The sequence below is a fragment of the Delphinapterus leucas genome, unplaced genomic scaffold, assembly GCF_059928025.1.
Source record: "Delphinapterus leucas isolate spDelLeu-1000000601 "Yukka" unplaced genomic scaffold, BTC_Dleu_Yukka2 spDelLeu_asBTCV2_sq25, whole genome shotgun sequence".
Classification (NCBI taxonomy): domain Eukaryota; kingdom Metazoa; phylum Chordata; class Mammalia; order Artiodactyla; family Monodontidae; genus Delphinapterus; species Delphinapterus leucas.
Window position 1 is genome coordinate 6,281,513 of NW_028322234.1, and position 19,160 is coordinate 6,300,672.

Below are 19,160 nucleotides of genomic sequence, written 5' to 3' on the forward strand. Positions count from 1 at the left end.
TGCCAGGGCAATGGGCATGGCTCGCAGGGTCCTCTGAGAGACCTGGATATGAATGCAGCCGGGACAGTGACCCACGTAGGAACTGGTGAGGGAGAGCCTCCCTGACCCTCTGTTTCCTCCTCCATAAGCCAGGCTCAGAGCCTGACTATATCTGGTTTGATTCTCACTTCACCCATGTGTTGTAGTCATACTGGGCTCCAGCAGGTCCTGGAACCCATGAAGCCCCAGGCCCCATAAGCTGTAGTTATTCAAGTTATGTGTTTATTTAATGTCTGACTCCTCCAACCGGGCTGTAAGCTCCATGAAGGCAAAGACTACATGGTGTGTGCTGGTAAATGTTTAATAACCTCTTCTCCGGATATTAAAACAAAAACAAAACCAAAAACACCTGAGTTATACCAAAAACAACATTTATTGAGCCCCTGGGTTGAGGGCTGAGAAATTATCAGTGACCTAGACAGGCAGAGGTTCTTGACTTTGGGGAGCTTGCAGCCCTGCAAAGTAGAGGCATCACCCCCATTTTACAGAGGGGGAAACCGAGGATAGCCTGACACTGCGCCCAAGGCCACACAGTGAAGTCGAGTGGTGGGAAAAGTCTCAGAATCCAGGTTTACTCTATAGGTAGGGCTGCCAGAGTTCTAGGAAAAATAAAAAACAAAACCACCACCACCAGCAACAAAACCAGGGCTCCCAGTTCAACTTGCATTTGAGATAAACAACCAATAATCTTTTAAGCGTAAGTGTATCCCAAATAGTGTGCAGAGAGGGGCATACTTATGCGAATAAATGATTTGGTGTTCATCCCAAGTGCAAGTTGAACAGGGCTTATCAGACATGCAAACTCTGGGATCTATGGAGTGGGCTATACTTAGGCTATCAAGTTTTTCATCGTTTATCTGAAATGTAAATCAACTGGGTGTCCTGTATTTTATCTGGCAATTCTAACCTGAGGTGACCAACCATCCTGGTTAGCTGGAACTGAGAGGTTTCCTGGGATGTGGGACTTTTAGCAGTAACAACAGGAAAGTCCTGGGCGTAGTTGGTCTTTCTGGTTTACCTCCTGTTTTTTGTATCTTTTGATTCACTGTGAAGGGTCCCAGCCTTGGTGGGAGCAAATGAGGCTAAAAGTAGAGCCGTGGGGCAGGGACGAGTTCTGGGTTCTTCCTATTCATATCCTCCATGCCACTCCTTGCAGATACGGATGCAGAGAGGGAAGCCCTACAGAGCACCGCCTACCCCGTAGTACAGACCTTCTGCCAGAAGCACGGCCTCATGGCCGAGGTAATTGCCCGACTGTTCCTCACTGCATCAGCGTCAGGGAACGAGGGTGTGCCACCCGGGCAGTCACACGGGCTCTTTGCTTAGAGGGACCCTGTGCCAGCGTTACACCATGGAGGCTTAAAATCCCCTTAAAAAAGGAGAGTGGAGGGGTCGTGGCCACAGGCACTGCGGTCAGCACAGGTGGTGTGGCACAAAGTACTAGGAGTGGCTGCCTTGCGACCCTGCTCCTTGGGCGTGTCACTTTTGTTGTTGTTTTGTCCTGCCTTCCCGGGCTCTCCCTGCACTGGGGCAGCTTCGGGGGCATCTAAGAGGGCCGTGGGATATCCGGGGTGGGCAGGCAGGTGAGACGTGCCTTTTTCCTGGGACACTAATGGTGTAACAGCTAGGCAGTCACCACGGGCCCCAAATAGAGTGCACCGAGCCCAGGGCGGGGATGTTGCTGCCTGCACATTTCCAAGCGGAAACCAACAAACTGTCTTTGGAGTCTCAGCTTCAGGTAATGCTGCCTCCTTGCCATTTACAACTGTCATCCATCACACCAACGGCCCCCACCAGCATTTATATACTACTAAGAAAGAAGCAGTGCTGTGATGGGAATTTGACTTTGCCCGCCACTGATCATGAGACATAGTTCAATGGCAGAGACACTAAAAAGGAAAACATAGGTGCTGAGCACCGATGAAACACCCCGTGTTCATCCCTTTAATGTCCACCAGGTGCTGTGTGGCTAACACAGTAAACATCCTCAAGACGCAGTCGGAGAGACAGTGACCCAGAGAGATGAAGGTTCTTGCCCAGAGCTGGTGGCTGACACTTTTTCCTTCTCCCCTTCCTCCTCCAGCCACATCCAGTACTGTACTCCTTTCACCCCATGCTGTAGTTTATTAGGAATTTTATGTCTTTCCCTCTGGACAAAGGAATTTAGGGAGGCAGGGAGCATTCTGATTCCCATCCCCCTCTCCTCACCCAGCTTTCTGGGGGGTCAGCTTCACTACTTGAATTGAACCCTTCTGCCTGGCCAGCTTCTGCCTAGCAGGCAAAAATGGACCACAAGCGTGCGGTTGCCAGGGAGACTTCGCCACATCTGATTCTGGCCAAACGAAAACCCCCTTTTGCAAAGAAAGCTCTGCGAACAAGTGTGGACATGTCCTCGTTTAAAAAGGAACAGTTTGAAAATGCCCAAGCTCTTTAAAATTTTTTTTTAATGTTTTTAAGTAAATTTTTGAGTTCAGAATTTAGATTGGCAGGAAAGTTGCCTATGGTACAGAGTTCCCATATGCCCCACACCTACTTCTTCCCCTATATTGTAAACATCTATTATCGGGGCATGTTTGTCATAACTAAGAAATGGACATCGGGACGTTACCATTAAGCAACCTCTGGACTTTACTTGACTGTCACCAGGTCTTCTATTCGTGTCCCCTCTCTGGCCAGGGAACCCTGTTACGTTTAGTTGTCACAGCTTCCCACTCTTCTGTGGCTGGGACAGCTCCTTGGTCTTCTCCTTTGTACTCACGACCATCGCAGTCTTGGGGATAACTGCCCAGGTGTCCTGCAGGATGTCTCCAATCTGGGTCCGTCAGATATTTTTCTCATGATTACACTGGGATTATGGGTGTCATTCAAATTCTTTTGACCCAGATATCCCTCTTTGAGGAGAGGCTATCAAAAATTACTGAAGAGGGACTTCCCTGGTGGCACAGTGGTTAAGAATCCGCCTGCCAACGCAAGCGACACAGGTTCGATCCCTGGTCCGGGAAGATCCCACATGCCTCAGAGCAACTAAGCCCGTGTGCCACAACTACTGAGCCCTCACGCCACAACTACTGAAGCTCACATGCCCTAGATCCACGTGCTGCAACTACTGAGCCCGCGTGCTGCAACTACTGAAGCCTGCAGGCCTAGAGCCTGTGCTCCGCAACAAGAGAAGCCACCTCAGTGAGAAGCCCACACACCGCAATGAAGAGTAGACCCCACTCTCTGCAACTAGAGAAACAACAAAGACCCAACACAACCAACCAACCAATAAATACATTAATTAATTAATTAATTAAAAATTTTTTTTTAATTACTGAAGAAATTTTACACCTTTATCAAAGGTAATTTTTAAAAAATCACCCATCCTACCACCTTCCTGACAAACCCACGCTTGTTATTTCCAGGTGGTTGATCTGAGGTGGGGTATTCGGAACACCGAGGCCACCAACCACATGACCACGGAACTCTGCTTGGAGGAGCTTGGCTGGTGTCAGAAAACATCCACAGGGCCAGCTTTTGCTGTGAGTCTCTTGGGAGGGATGGATTAGCTCTTACTTCTCATTCCACCACCAGGATATGGCCCCTACTTCTTATCCAAACCCGTCAGTGGAGGGAAGTGGGTGGCATTTCTGCTATCATACCCAATCTTCGTAGCCTGCCTGTGGCAGACATTGCTAATCAATCACAGCACTCATTTTTCTGCAGAGCTAGCTGGGATCCAGACATTAGCAGTCAAGTAGAAGCAGCAGATGAGTTGGAGAGTAGTGTTGAAGCCCAAAGGGATCTTAGAATTTGCTCCGAAACTTCCCCCGGGTTTTTCACCTCATTCACTTTGTCTGGGGAACGTTGAGGTCCTAGAAAACCATAGAGAAAGTGGAAATCTACAGGGTATCGAAAATTTTTTTCTCCAGTGTGCCCCATGGTGTTGGGAGCAGACTCTGTGGCCCTATCTGGAGCCTGCCTCAGGGGCACACTTCCCCCCTAGGTGAGACCAATCAGGGTCTTCTCTCGCCCCTAACTACACTCCCTCTGACACCAGGACAACCCCCAGCTCACAATTAATGGTTTGGGTTATGACCAGCAAATGATATTCCAGGGTTTTGATTTATTACATCACCAAGTTTCAGATACACCAAGAGCTATGGCATTTTGGCTCATAAATCCTAGAGCAGGGGTCAGCAAGCCACAGTCTATGGGGCAAATCCGGCCCCCTACCTGTTTTCATAAATAAGGCTTTATTGGCACGCGGCCATACCCATTCATTTACATATCACCCAAGGCTGCTTCCCAGCTTCAATGGCAGAGTTCAGTAGTTGCCACATAGACCGTCTGGCCTGCAAAGCTGAAAATATTGGCTATTTGGCCCTTGTTGGAAAAATTTGCCTACCCCTGTCCTAGAAAGTAAAGACGAAAAAAGTCAAGAAAGTAGCTTTGCCCAATACATCTTAATCACAAAGAAGCTTTGAGCAGCTCCCAGAAAAACCTCTCCTGGAGATAAGAATGTAGGAATTAGGAGAGGGTGGTCCCCATATGAAAACGGTTTTCTAGGGAAATAAAGACAAATAGATGAGGCCTGTTTGGCCTTAAAACTGCACTGCCCAATGCGGTAGCCATGAACCACATGTGGTGATTTAAATTTAAATTAATTAAAGTCAAGTAGAATTAAACTTTCAGCTCCTTGGTTGCACCAGCCACATTACAATGGTTCAGTTGTCACTTGTGTCAAGTGGCCAGCATATTGGACAGCAAGGATGTGAACACTTCCAGCACTTCCAGAAGTTCTAGTGCTGCCTTAGAGATTGTCTCCTTAAAAAAAAAAAGACTAAGACCTGGCAGCAGATGCGAAAAGCTTTCTTTATCATGTATCAAGTTTTATCTATACAGTTACCATTGTGTTTTCATTCTTTTGTTCTATACTTTTCTTTGTATGTTGGCATCAATTTTTCTTTTTTTTCCCAATCTTCTTGAGATATAATTGACATGCAGCACTGAAAGTGTACAGCATAATGACTTGACTTATATGTGTTATGAAATGATTATTAAATAAGTTTAGTTAACACCCATCCGCTCATATAGATATGAAAGAGGAAAATGTTCTTCCCTAGTGATGAGAATGTTTAGGATTTAGTCTCTTAGCAACTTTCAGATATACTCTACAGCAGTGTTACCTACATTCATCATGTTGTACATTACCTCCCCGGGACATATTTATCTTATAACTGGAAGTTTGAACCACTTTATTTTATTTATTTGTTTATTGAAGTATAGTTGATTTACAATGTAGTGTTGGTTTCAGGTGTACAGCAAAGTGATTCAGTTATACATATATATTCTTTTTCAGATTCTTTTCCCTTATAGGTTATTAAAAAGTGTTGAGTATCGTTTCCAATTTTGATTATTGCTTTAAAATACATCCTAACGTTTGAAAGGCTGTACCATCTGGCTTACGTATCTCCTTCACACATTTTTTTTCCAGTCTTCTAATTTTGCTGATGAGTGATCATTTTGTTGTGTTTCAAAGAAAAAAGAAAAGAAAAAAATTTTGTAAAGAAAAAAGGGAGGTGGGGAGAAAATGAACTCCAGGAAGAATTCGATTTTGCAACTCAAATTGCAGGCAATCAAAAGCACAATGCAGGGCTTCCCTGGTGGCGCAGTGGTTGGGAGTCCGCCTGCCGATGCAGGGGACACGGGTTCGTGCCCCCATCCGGGAAGATCCCACATGCCGCGGAGCGGCTGGGCCCGTGAGCCATGGCCGCTGAGCCTGTGCGCGTCCGGAGCCTGTGCTCCGCAACGGGAGAGGCCACAACAGTGAGAGGCCCGCATACCGAGGTGAGAATGAGCACATTTATTACAGAAACAGAAAGGTCAGTGTGACAGAAGCAAAATGGAAAAGGGGATTAGTGGTACAAGATAAACTTGGAGAGACAGGGAGGCGCGAACCAATTCACAGGGGCCTTACGGGCCAAAGCTAAGGGTTATGTTAAGTGTCATGGAAAGCCTTCATAGACGTTTTATTGTTTGTTTTTGTAAGCAGAGGAGTGATGATAAAATACAATTTCTGGTTTTTCAAAAAAAAAAAAAAGCACAATGCAGCTTCCAGGTGGCATGGGGGATGGGGGACAGGAGGGAGGATGATCTCTGAGCTTCCCCCAGGCCCAAATGGCCCAGGGACCTTGCAAATCCTTCCAAAATCTTAGTTATCAAGATAATTAATATTTTAATGCAATGTTTATTTTTAATATCAAAATTGACCCCCCCAAATCCATGAGGAACAAAATATCAAATTCTAAAGACAGGATCCACCCGGCACTTTGGAGACCCATGTTCACCTCCCCCCTCATCTGGCCCTGCTCCCTGGCTGCTACTGGGGACAGTCCTGCCCCCAGGGCCACATCAGAGCGTGAGATTTGGGCAGAGCCAAGGGAGGCCTTCATTCTTGTCACAGCTCTATTGCTGGGACAAGCCAGCACCTAGTAATAGGTAAACAAGGTGTTTCCTGTGGCTGTCATAACAAATGACCACAAATGTGGGGGGCAGGGAGCTTAAAACGACAGAAACTTATTCTCTCACAATCTGGAGGCCGGAAGTCTGAAATCAAGGTATCAGCAGGGTCGCACTCCTTCCTAGCTTTCTCAGGGTGAATCTTCTTGTCTTCTCCAGCTTCTGGGGTCTCCAGGTATTCCTTGGCTTGTGGCTGCACTCCCCCAGTCTCTGCCTCTGTTGTCACAGCATCTTCTTCTCCTTTTCTATTTGTGTCAGATCTTCCTCTGCCTGTCTCTTGATAAGGACTCTTGGGATTACATTTCAGGCCCACTTTGATAATCCAGGATAGTCTTCCAGTTTAAGATCCTTAGATAAATCATGTCGACTGAAAAAAAAATGCACAACCTAAAAGTTGAGTTATGTTTTATTTGGTGGACGTTCTTAGGACTTCAAGCCTGGGAGACAGCATCTCAAATAACACAGAGAGACTGCTCCAAAGAGGAAAAGGGGAAACCAGCATATACAGATAGGAGTTTTTGCAACAAAGATCATGTAGTAAGAATATCAAAAGATGACTGTTAAAGAAAACCAGATATCTTAAGTTAAGGAATTTATTGCTTTCCTATATATGGGAAGATGCAAGAGTTTGGGCTCACTGAAATTATTCCTTTGATATACACCTCAGCTATCTGGGGCCAGCATCCTGTGTTTTCACATCCTGAGTCTCCTCAGGGTGCATCTTTGGAGGTGGCTGCAGTGGCGGACTCCTTGACAGCAGGCATCCTGTTTCCCTCCTGAGTTTCCTCAGGGCTCACCATCGGGGAGGCTGTAATGTGATGGTTCGACGGCTGCAACATCCTTTGTTTACTGGCATGGCAGGCAATATTGTTTCACTCACAAGTGGAAGATCAGGAGAAGGATTTATTATGACTTGCAGCAAGTAAGGGGAACACCAGGGACCTTTCCCAAAGCAGTGTCTCCCCGAACAGCAAAACTGGGGAAGTTTGAAGCTCAGGGTACGTGTATATTCATGAAGGGGCTTGAGCAGAGGAGACTTCAGCATAGAATTGGGGCAAAGGTTCACAGAGTCCAAGTTTTAGTTGACTGAAGTCAGGAGGGTCCACGTCATCATTTTACCCTCCACTTGGGTAGGGGTCTTAGTTCCTGCAGAACTCAAAGATATATTATATGTATATCCCTTGAGGAGGAGCTGGGACTCTTTTTATCACTGGACTATTGTTTCTTGACTGCTTTTCCATTATTCGTGCATTCCCTCACTTCCCTTAAGATCATTGATTTACTGAGATGTGTTCAAGGACAAGCATTGCAGCCAGGCTTAGATCACAAAATGGCTTAGGCCAAAATGGTTTCTCTTATGTCTAGAAAGCCATTGCTGGTACTCTTCCTCTGGGGACCCACTCACCTATCTGCTTACTTTAATATAATTATCTCCATGGTACAACCACCAGGACCACTTTAAGGGCTCGGTATGCCTCACCCAGGGTCACAGATCTAAGTGCCCAAGCCAAGATCTGAACCTCTACTCCCCACACTCCTCTCTCCTCCAGGCCCTCATAGGTGACCAGTACGGCCCCCGTCCCGTCCCCTCGCTGGTCGAGGAAAAGGAGTGGGAGGCGCTGAAAGCTCAGCTGAGCGCCAGGCCACGTGACCTGGAGCTGGAGGCACGACGCTTCCGGACAGACGAGAACGCCGCTCCCCCCACCTACCTGCTGCAGACCCTGGGCAGCGGGGAGGCCCGTGGGCCCGAGGAGGCCACCCTCATCTCTGCATTGCGCTCTGGAGCCCAGGAGGCCGCCAGGCTGGGCCTCATCGCCCAGGAGAAGTGGCACCACTACCACCGGTCAGGTGAGGCTGCCGGGACTCCCCTTGCGGGTCCCCAGGAAACATCCACCCGTTTAAAATACATATCATGTTTTGTCCAAACGCCACAGTCTGCATTTCTATAAATGCCAAACCAACCTAGCTCCCGGAGCCCTAGTTCTGAGAAAGATTATTTTTCTGATCCAACAGAGTTAAGTCAAGTCCTGGTTAATTTCAGTCTCTTAGGATTCTTCTCTCCTTCCCTGGCTCCTTTCCTTTTCCCAAGCAGGCTCCTGGCTTTGGGGGACGTGTACTACGATGACCCCATCCCTGTTTGCCTGGGACTGAGCCACTCCCATGATGCTGGACTTTTAGGGCCAAACCCAGGACAGTTCCAGGAAAACTGGAAGAGTGGGTCACCCTGTGTTAGTCGAGAGCCGTCCCCTGCTAAGGAGTCGTGCTTCATCAATGTACCTGCCTCTGAGGTGAAAACTGAGGCACAGGAAGAAGGAGTCTCTTTTGCCCAAGTGGGAGAATAGGGATTCCCCCCTGTGACTGTCTGAGTCCATAACCCAGCTCCCAGCTGGTCCCTTACCTCTCATCCCTGGCCTTGTCCTCTGCCCTTTCCATCCTCCACACTGGCTACCAGAAAGATTTTTCTAAAAATGCATTGTGTTCAAGCCATTGCCCCACTGCAGGCTGTCAGCAAGAGATAGGTTCTTATTATTATTTATGAGTTAGTAATGTCAGCTTATGGATTATTAGTATGTCAATTTACATCACCCAAACTATTAAATATATGAATTTATATCACCCACACTATTAAGTGTATGAATTTATATCACCCACAGTATTAAATATATGAATTTATATTACCCACACTATGAAATATATGTATTTATATTACCTACACTATCAAATATATGAATTTATATTATCAAAAATATTAAATATATGAATTTATATTACCCACATTATAAAATATATGAATCCATTTTATCAACATATTAAATATATTGATTTAGTTAAAGGTATTGAATATAGTGATATTTATTAATAGTATTGTAATTTTATTAAAATATATGATTATTATCTATTATATATCTACATCCTAGTAAAGACATACCAATTTTTTAAATTTTTATTTCAGGATAATTTTAGATGAACAAAAAAGCTACAACATTATAAAGCTACAAAGATAGTGTGGAGTCCCCGAAGGTTCTTCACCCAGCTTCCCACAATGCTAACATCTTACGTGACCGAGGTACATTTACCAGAACTCAGAAATGAACATCGGTATTTAATATTGGTGCATGACTAGTAACTATACTCCAGACTTTATTTGGGTTTCCTCAGTTCTCCCATCAATGTCTTTCTGTCCCAGGATCCCACATTGTATTTAGTCCTTTGTCTCCTTAGGCTACTCTGATCTGTAACAGTTTTTCATGACCTTGACCGATTTTGAGGAGTACTGGCCAGGTCTTTTGTAGAATGTCCCTCAATCTGAGCTTGGCTGGTATTTTCTCATGATTAAATTGGGATTATAGATTTTGGGGAGGAAGACTGCAGAGGTAAAGTTCCCTCCCCATCCCATCGCATCAGGGGTACCTGAGGCCTACTTGACATCACAGGTGATCCTAACCTTGACCCTTTGGTTAAGGTTAGTAATGACATACAAATTTTTTTTTTTTCTTTTTTTTGTCCCCACTGTGCGACATGCGGAACTTCCCCGACCAGGGATCGAACCCATGCCCCCTGCACTGGAAGCACAGAGTCTTAACCACTGTACCACCGGGGAAGTCCTGACAGATCAATTTTGAATACACTTTTATATGGATAATAATGTTAAGGCTACTGTTTCTTGTGCACTTACCATGTTGCTATTGCTTGCTCTGTGACACAAAGCCAAGTGAGCTAACTGCTCTCATAGAGATGTCTGACATGGGGACTGTAATTAGCGTCTGGGGTCAACTATGGGATGGGCCGGGATTTACATCTCAGCCTTGCCCCTTTCCAGCCGTATTGACTTTTGGCAGCTTGGACTCTCCTTTTCCTCATCTGTAAAATGGAACTAGTCAGAGGTAGTACCTAATGGAATCATTAGAGGGATCTAAACGGTCTTGTCCCGGCCGTGATCTCATTCAACAATGAGATCTCTAAGCAATCATGTCAAACCTCGCCCATTAAGAAGTCCCACTTGAAAGAACAAATAGAAACTCCTTGACATCAGCAGAAAGCACAAACAGTTGTGGAGTTCAGGGGCAGGTCATGGACGGCACCTTCAGAGCATATTATTTTCCAGGCACCTCGCTCAACTTTTTTTTTTTTTTTTAATTTTTATCTTGAAATAGAGATTCATAGGAAATTGCCAAAAGAAAAAAAAAAAAAAAAAAGGAGGAAGAGGTATCCTTTACCCATTTTCCCCCAAAGGTAACATCTTGCAAAACTAGAGTGCAATATTATTACACAACCAGGAAGTGGATATTGTCACAATCCAGAGAGAGCACACTTGTACAGACACCATTTGTGTGTGTGTGTGTGTGTATGTTTGTCTCGCCCATTTCCTTCTCTGCAATTTTCTCACCTGTGTAGCTTCGAGTAACCACCGTGGTCAATACACAGGGCTGTTCCCTCACCACGAGGATCCCCCCCACTGTCCCTTTAGAGCAGCATTCACCGCTTCCCACAAACCCCAGCACTGGTAACCACTAACCCATCTCCATCTCATTTATTTTGTTATTTCAACCATATCATAGAAGATAAGATCACAGACTGTAAACTTTTGAGTTTAGTTTTGTTCCTTCAGCATAAGGTGCTCAGCTTTTCGCAAGCATTATTTCACAGAAAATCCTCACAACAGCCCCTTCAAGGTTGGACTAGTACACCCATGTTACAAGGGAGGAAACAGAGACTCAGAGAGGTGCAGTGATTTGCCTAGGGTCACACAGCCTGCTGGTGGCAGAACAGATGGTATTGGATTAGTTCATGCCAAAATGTGTCCAAGAAGGATCCTGTTTGGGGACTGTTAGCTGCCTTCGTCTCTGACCTTCACTCATGGGGCTGAGGGTCATGTGAGGTCAGTCCAAGGAGGACTTTTGAGTGGTTCTTGTCTTTGGCTCTGAGACTGAGTCCTGTCTCCAAGGGCCTGACTCGCTCAGCTAGAGAGCTGGGATCCTCTGCTGAGCCCAGGGAGGCTTCAAAAATAACTCCTCAAGTCTGACTGCTATTTCAAAACAATGGCCTCCAGGGAGAAGTCGGTGTGAGCTCTTGGCTCTGGAAAATACAGGTCCTCAGGGCAGCTGCTGCATGCTCTGGGACAGGGCTTAGCAAACCATGGCCCAAGGACAAAACCTGGCCCACTGCTTGTTCTTGTAAATAAAGTTTTATTGGAAAACACTGGAGTGCATTCGTTTGCATGTTGTCTGTGGTTATGCCAGGTGACTCTGAAACACACTAAGCTTGAGAACCAATGTTTCCATCCCCGGAATGTGTCTACCGAGTGCTCCCTTTCGAGCCAACTGATGACATAATGCTGACCACACTCACTTCCCATCTCCTCCACTTTTGCAGCCATCGAGGGGGAAATAGAACGGGACCTGCTGAACTCAACAGACTGGGACCAGGGGGCAACTGTCTTCCTGAGAGATATCCAAGACCTCAACAAACACATCCTGGAGGTCTGCGCCCTCAAGATAGTGGACCAGCTTGCAGCCAGCTGCCTGGACACAGATGCCCAGAACCTTCTCAGCAGCCTCAAGGAGCGCATCGCTGACATGCAGCCTGGAGTTCTCAAGGCCCACCACCTGGCATGGAGCCGAGACCTGGTGGACCCCCCCCAAACAAGGCTCATGGACGGTACCCAAAGGAATTGGGGGAGCAGTTTGTGGCCAGAGCTAACCATCAGGTCCTCGAGTGCCTCCAGAAACTGGAGGCAGGCAGGCAGGAGTTGGCTTGGCTCTATCAGGAGATCTGCCACCACCTGGGGCTCAGTGCCGAGGCCCCCCAGACCTGTGGGCACCAGGAGCTCCTAACCCAGCTGGGGCAGCGGCTCCAGCAGAGCGACGGCCACCCCCACCCACCCCTGGTGCTTTTTGGACCCCCGGGCATCAGAAAGATGCTCTGATGTGCAAGCTGGCTGAGCAAATGCCAGGGCTGCTTGGCCACAAGACAGTGACCGTTCTGCGGTTTCTGGGGACGTCACAGATGAGCTCCGACGCCCGAGGCCTGCTCCAGAGCATCTGCTTCCAGGTGTGCCTGGCCTACGGGCTACCCCTGCCCCCTTTCCAGGTCTTGGAGGCCCATACCAGGGTGGTACAGTTTTTCCACACCCTCCTCCACACCGTCTCCTGCCAAAACTTTGAGTCCCTTGTGATCCTGCTGGATTCAGTGGATAAGGTAGCCTCTGTCCATGCTCGGAGGGTCCCCTGGCTGCCTCCCAAGTGCCCCCCAAGGGTCCACCTCATCCTCTCGGTCTGCTCAGGACAGCAGGGTGTTTTAGACACTATGCGGCAGGTGCTCACGGCCCCAGGTGCTTGCTGGGAGGTGAAACCCCTCTCTGGAAACCAAGGGCAAGAGATGGTTCAGCTCCTGCTGGCCGCCTTGAGGAGGACGCTGAGCCTGATGCAGAGGGACCTGCTCTGGGCCAGCCTCCCAGAGTGTGGGCACCCGGGGCAGCTGAGGCTGGCCTTCGAGGAGGCCTGGAAATGGGCCTCCTTCACCGTGCCGGCCCCTCTGGCCTCCACTGCTAAGGAGGCGATGCACCAGCTGTGTGCCTGCAGCTGCTGGTGCCCTGAGTGCTGGGCTATACATTGTGTCTTCCCAGTGAGTCTCTGTTGTTTTCACTTTTCTGAATTATAGAACACATGCATTCTTCTCCAAGGGCAGCCATAACAAAATCACAAACTGGGTGGCTTAGAACAATGGAAATCTATTCTCTCGTGGTTCTGGAGGCCAGAGTCTGAAATCAAGGTGTCAGCTGAACCACACTGCCTCCGGAGCCCCTAAAGGAGAATCCGTTCTAGGCCTTTTTCTTAGTTTCTGGTGTTGCTGGCGACCCTCAACATTCCTTGGCTTGTAGTCGCATCACTCCAATCTCCACCTCTGACCACATTGTGGTTTTCTCCCTGTGTGTCTCTCTGTCTGAATTTCCCTGTTCTTGGAAAGACATCACTCATTGGATTAGGACCCACTTGCATCCAGTATTGTTACCGACTAAGGTTCTTGGCCTTCTTTTTTTTTTTTTTTTTTTTTTTTTTTTTTGCGGTACGCAGGCCTCTCACTGTTGTGGCCTCTCCCATTGCGGAGCACAGGCTCCGGATGCACAGGCTCAGCGGCCATGGCTCACGGGCCCAGCCGCTCCGCGGCATGTGGGATCTTCCCGGACCGGGGCACGAACCCGTGTCCCCTGCATCGGCAGGCGGACTCTCAACCACCGCGCCACCAGGGAAGCCCTCTTGGCCTTCTTAATCAACATAAATTGATAAGAGACCAGGAAAGAAATTCAAGCAAGGCAGAGGGGAGGGAAAACAGGTAACAGTTTCCCCTGCTTGCTCGCTCCCTGAGTGGGGAGTGAGTTTGTTCCGTATATGGGGTGAGGGTAGGGGCAGGTCCAGGGGTCGAGCCAGAGGGGCGGCTTAGGTTGTTTGCCCACCCCTCTGGTGGGGTTGTGCGCAGGGGGCATGCTCAGTACCCTGCTTTTGCTCCCGGCTCTTCCGAAGTGGCAACTGGGTTTTTGGTCTTTTTGTATCTTGTTGTCCATAATTTTCTCAACTGTGCGTGCACGCAGTTCTATTTAGTCCCTTATAGTTTCTTTGTATTTTGTTGCTGGAAGAGACATTTGGCCAGGTGCAAGCACTGCAGCAAAGGGTCCCAGGTCCTAGGTCCCAGCCTGTCTCTGTATGACCTCATCTTAACTTGACTACTTCCCCAAAGACTGGTTTCAAACAAGGTCACATTCACAGGTTCCCCGTGGGTACAAATTTTGGGGAACACTATTCAACCCAGTCCAGTCCGTATCATAATTTTCACTCATTTAAAGTGTATAGTTCAGCAGCATTTAGCACATTCACAGTGTTAGGCGACCACTATCCATCTCCAGAACAATTCCTCACCCCACAAGGAGACCCCGTCCCCGTCAGCAGTAACTCCCCTTCCCCGACCCCCAGCCCCTGGCAACCGCTCATCTGTCGCTATGCATTTGTCTAGAGTACTTCTTCAGAAAACGTTTTCCTTAGAAATACTTTCAAATTATAGACTAGAGGAAGAACTCCCATAGTGCAGAAATAGCGCTGAGAACTCCCATAGAGCAGAATTTTTCAGCCTTGGTGCTATTGACATTTGGGGCTAGATCATCCTTTGCAGTGTGTAGGGCCATCCTGTGCAGTGTAGGATGTTGAACAGTATCCCTGGCCTCTACCCACTAGATGCTGGTAGTATCCCCCATCTGGGACAACCAAAAATGTCTCAGGACATTGCCAAGTGTCCCTTGAAGGCAGGATAGGTCCTCGTTGAGAAATACTGCCATACTTCTTCCCCCCACAATCACCAATTTGCCATATTAGCTTTCTCTCTCTCCCTTTTCCTTTTTCCCTCTCTCCCTTTCCTATCTCTCCTTTCCTTCCTTCCTACATCCCTCCCTCCATCTCTCCCTCCCCTCCCTCTCTCTCTTTATTTCTTTCCATTTTTCTATCTATCTATCTATCTATCATCTATCTATCCATTCATCTATCTGTCTCTGTCTATCCACACACACACCCACAAACAAAATTTTTTCCTGAACCATTTGAGAATTCATTACAGGCATCATTCCCCTTCACCCTTAAATACATCACATATATCCTAAGAACAAGGGCAATCAGAACCCCACATCACCACAAGACAATTTTAAAACTCAGAAAATGTATCATAAATGCAATAATATTATTTAATACACAGTTTATAGTCAAAATTTACCAATTGTCTCAAAAATGTCCTTTATAGCTGTCCCCTCCCCTTGCCCCCATCCCAGGATCCAATCCAGGATAACATGTTGCATTTAGCTGTCAAGTTTCTTTGGGCTCCTTTAATCTGGAATGTTCCACTCTCTATCTTTGTCCTCTTGAAGAGTACAGACCACCTCTTCTGTAGCTCAGCACTCCTTAACCCTCAATGGGTATATGTATCTCAGGTCTTGTTTTTGAATAAAGACTGATTCCTCAGGTCTGGGGGTGGGTGTGTTTCTCTCAGGCTCCCTGGCGATGTTGATGCTACCAGGAACACACCTGGGGGTGCATTGGAGGGGAGTCGGTACACTGTCATCTGGGTTGATCTGATGTCTCCTCATGATGACATTCAGGTTAAACATGGATGGTGTTCGATCCTTCTTGTGCATTTTTTTCCTACCACAAATTTGCAACATACCCCTTTGTAATTAATAAGCAATGTGTGCGGATATCTCAGAAAAATCTTTTTAAAGCAAACTTCTCCGAAGAATTGACCACAAGCATGGATCTACAGTTAATTTCAGGCTTTGTAGCATGGGAATCAGCAAAAAGCAATAGGAAAACCCAATTCCAATGTGTTTATAGAGTTTAAGGAATGAAGGTTTAAATGCAGTTGCTGAACAAACTCCAATAAACCAGGGTCATGATGGTCAGAGATGCCAGGTGTAGATGGTGAGTCAGAAATAATGAGCAGGAGAGAGGAGTGTGTTCATCACAGGCACCCAGCATCCCACGCGAGGGTGGGACGGAGGCCAATTCGCACGCACACCGAGCAACAGAGCTTTACCTTAATGCAAACAGCCATCGGGAGACGCTCATGCCCATCATTAGAAATGCTGGACAATGCACATTTCCTCTTCTCAGCTTGAGGGGCAGTTTTCTCTTTTGGACCTTTGTCTTTTGCCACAAATCAAGGTGACAGCGACCAGCCCAGTAAGTGGGCTTTTTATTTGTTTGTTTATTTGCCAGGAACAGAAATCCACTCACACTATCACATTAGAAATAAGGGCTTTATGTCATGGCCATGGGAGAAACTCAATGGATGCAGGGCTACCCGATAGCCAACTCCAGGGAGGGGTAGCCCAGATTTCATGTTGTACCCCAAATTTTGTGATTGATGCCCACAGCATGGACTCTACAAGAGCACAGAGACAGACCAGGGAATGTTCCAGAATAAAAGGGTGGGCCATCAGGCCAACCTGATGAAGTCTACATGGAAGGTAGGGTTGTCATGGGAACCAGAAAGCCACAGAATCAGGGAAGTTGCTCATCCCCTCTCCCTCTGGGTCCTCTCTGCACATTGGCTTCTGCTCTAGACTCTTCCTTTCTCCTCTGTAAGTGTAGCTTGCCTGCCACAGCTGCTGTTGGCATCACGGGCTCCCATTTTGGAGAACTGGCGCCATCATACTGGCTCTTTCTTGAGTCCTGGTTGGAAAATCTGGGGAGATAGACATCAATTGGCATTCCTGGCCCCATGTCTGGTCCAGTTAGTAAAGCTGGGGGCCTCCTGGGGTGGAGGACCACCCTCCTTTAATGCCTGGTAAGGGAGGTGGTCTATGGAAGGTGACTCTAGGGGAGGTGATTTTGGTATGTCCTGTTGCATGAAAATATGTTATGTTTACACACAGAGTTGACCTAGAGTGATGGTTGAGAGCCTAGCTCTCAGAGCAGATCTGAATACTTCTGGTTCTTACCCAGTGGTTCTTACCTAGGGAGATTCTGTGCCCCCGCCCCCGGTGGACACTTAACAGTGGAGACATTTTGGTTGTCACGACTGGGGGATGGGCTGCTACTGGGATCTAGTGGATGGAAACCCGGGATGCTTCTCAACACCCTATAGTTCAGAGGACCCTCCCCCAACCAGAGGATCATGGTGCTCCAGTTGTCAGTAGTGCTGGGGGTGCGAAACCCTGGCTTAGCATGAAAGATACTGTCTATCTCTCTATCCAGCTACCATAATACCTATCTATCCATCCATTCATCTATTTATCTACTTCATCTATCTATAATCTATCATATCTATCTATCTATAATCTATCATATTCGTCTGTCCATCCATACATGCATCTATGTACACCTATCTATAAGCTATCATCTATCTATCTGTCTATCTATCTATCTCTCATCTATCTATCTATCTATCTATCATGCTGGTGACACCTAGTGGGTGGAGGCCAGGGATGCTGCTAAACATCTTACAAAGTACAGGACAATCTCCACAACAAAGAATGATCCAACCCTTAGTGTCAACAGTGAGAGGCTGAGAAATGCTGTGTTAGGCATGCATTGTGGCCTTTCCGAGCGCCCTCTGTACAGAGGGGTAGCTGGGAGAGTGTCTGTTCTGTGCGGCTTCTGGAAGGAATAACAAGACCATACTTGCAAAGGGACATCACTGGCCAAGATGCCTCAGCCAGGATCAAACACGGGGCTGTGTGACCTCACCCACAGAGTCTGGTCTGCAGTGCAGGCAAGGCAGGTCCCATGTGGGGGGCAGATGAGGTCTTGGGTCCACATTGTCAAAGGGATGTCTCTGGGGATGGAGGAGGGCTCTTAACCTAGTGGTTCAGCTGTCCGCGGGCACATTCCCCAGTCTTTCCAGCACCGTCCAATAGAATGTTGGTGATGCGGGCAATGCTCTGTATCTCATTGTCCAATGTGGTAGCTACAGGCTGCAGTGGCAGTTGACCTCTTGAAAGGCAGCTTATGCAATCCAGAAACTGGATTTTAAATTCTATTAATTTTTAACTTTAAACGCCCATGTGTGGCTGGTGACTACTACATTGGACATCATAGCTCTAGACTTGATGAGACACAAAATCTTCAAGAGCAGGGATGAAATTGAATTCCTCTTCCCCTGGCCATTCAGGGACATGAATACACAAACCTCAGTTTCCCCATCTGACAAATGGAGGAAAGCTTTCTGCTCTGCCTCCCTCCAGCTGAGTTTGGAGACTCAGCTGCAAACTTGGATGAGGAGGTGCAAAGAGGTACAGGTCCTAATATTGAGCTGAGCAGGTTTAGGAAGGACAAGAAAATGGCACCGACCCAGGATTGTTCACAGATCTTCACCTGCTCTTACATCCCTTTGGAGTCTCCTTCCCCCTATTGTAGACTCCTGCTATTGAAGCCTAGACAGACGAGGTTGAGGCATACCCCCAGGCAGGGGGTTGTCAGTGTTGAGCACAGATGATATGACATATGATCCCACTTATGTGAAATGTCCAGTATTGTCAAATCCACAAAAAGTAGGTTAGTGGTTGCCAGGGGCTAAGAGGGGGCAGGTGTCACAAACATGGTGGTACCTCATGACTAGCAAAGTCTCTTGCCCCAAAACTGCTCCAACAGAGGATTCTCCATTCCTTTTATTTAATTTTTAAATTTTAATTGATTATTTATTTATCTTTTTGGCTGCACTGGGTATTCATTGCTGCATGCGGGCTTTTCTCTTGTTGCGGCGAGAAAGGGCTACTCTTCGTTGCAGTGCGCGGGCTTCTCATTGTGGTGGCTTCTCTTCTTGTGCAGCATGGGCTCTAGGTGCATGGGCTTCAGTAGTTGTGGCTCATGGGCTCAGTAGTTGTGGCACACAGGCTTAGTTGCTCCGTGGCATGTGGGATCTTCCAGGACCAGGGATTGAACCTGTGTACCCTGCATTGGCAGGCGGATTCTTAACCACTGCGCCACCAGGGAAGTCCCCCCATTCTTAGTAGTGGGGTCACCTTCTGCATAACCAGGAGTCATGCCTGTTTCCTCTCCTTCCACATCCTTTTTCCCTCCATAATCAGAAAGTCCTCTTGGCTCTGCCTCTAAAACATCCTAAACCAACCATTTTTTTCCCAT

The 19,160-nt window shown here is 47.3% G+C and overlaps 1 protein-coding gene across 1 annotated transcript in view; it reads left to right on the top strand.

Moving 5' to 3' along the window:
* Nucleotides 1-542: 542 nt before the first annotated feature.
* The window catches only part of NWD1 (NACHT and WD repeat domain containing 1), a 75,021-nt gene continuing 56,403 nt past the window's right edge, over nucleotides 543-19,160 (top strand). Inside the window, 7 exon segments of the mRNA XM_089905880.1 lie at nucleotides 543-1,235; nucleotides 1,238-1,281; nucleotides 3,444-3,560; nucleotides 8,091-8,388; nucleotides 11,914-12,173; nucleotides 12,176-12,449; nucleotides 12,452-13,174. Of these exon segments, the coding sequence (XP_089762006.1) occupies nucleotides 1,202-1,235; nucleotides 1,238-1,281; nucleotides 3,444-3,560; nucleotides 8,091-8,388; nucleotides 11,914-12,173; nucleotides 12,176-12,449; nucleotides 12,452-13,174 (1,750 nt within the window). The 5' untranslated portion in view covers nucleotides 543-1,201.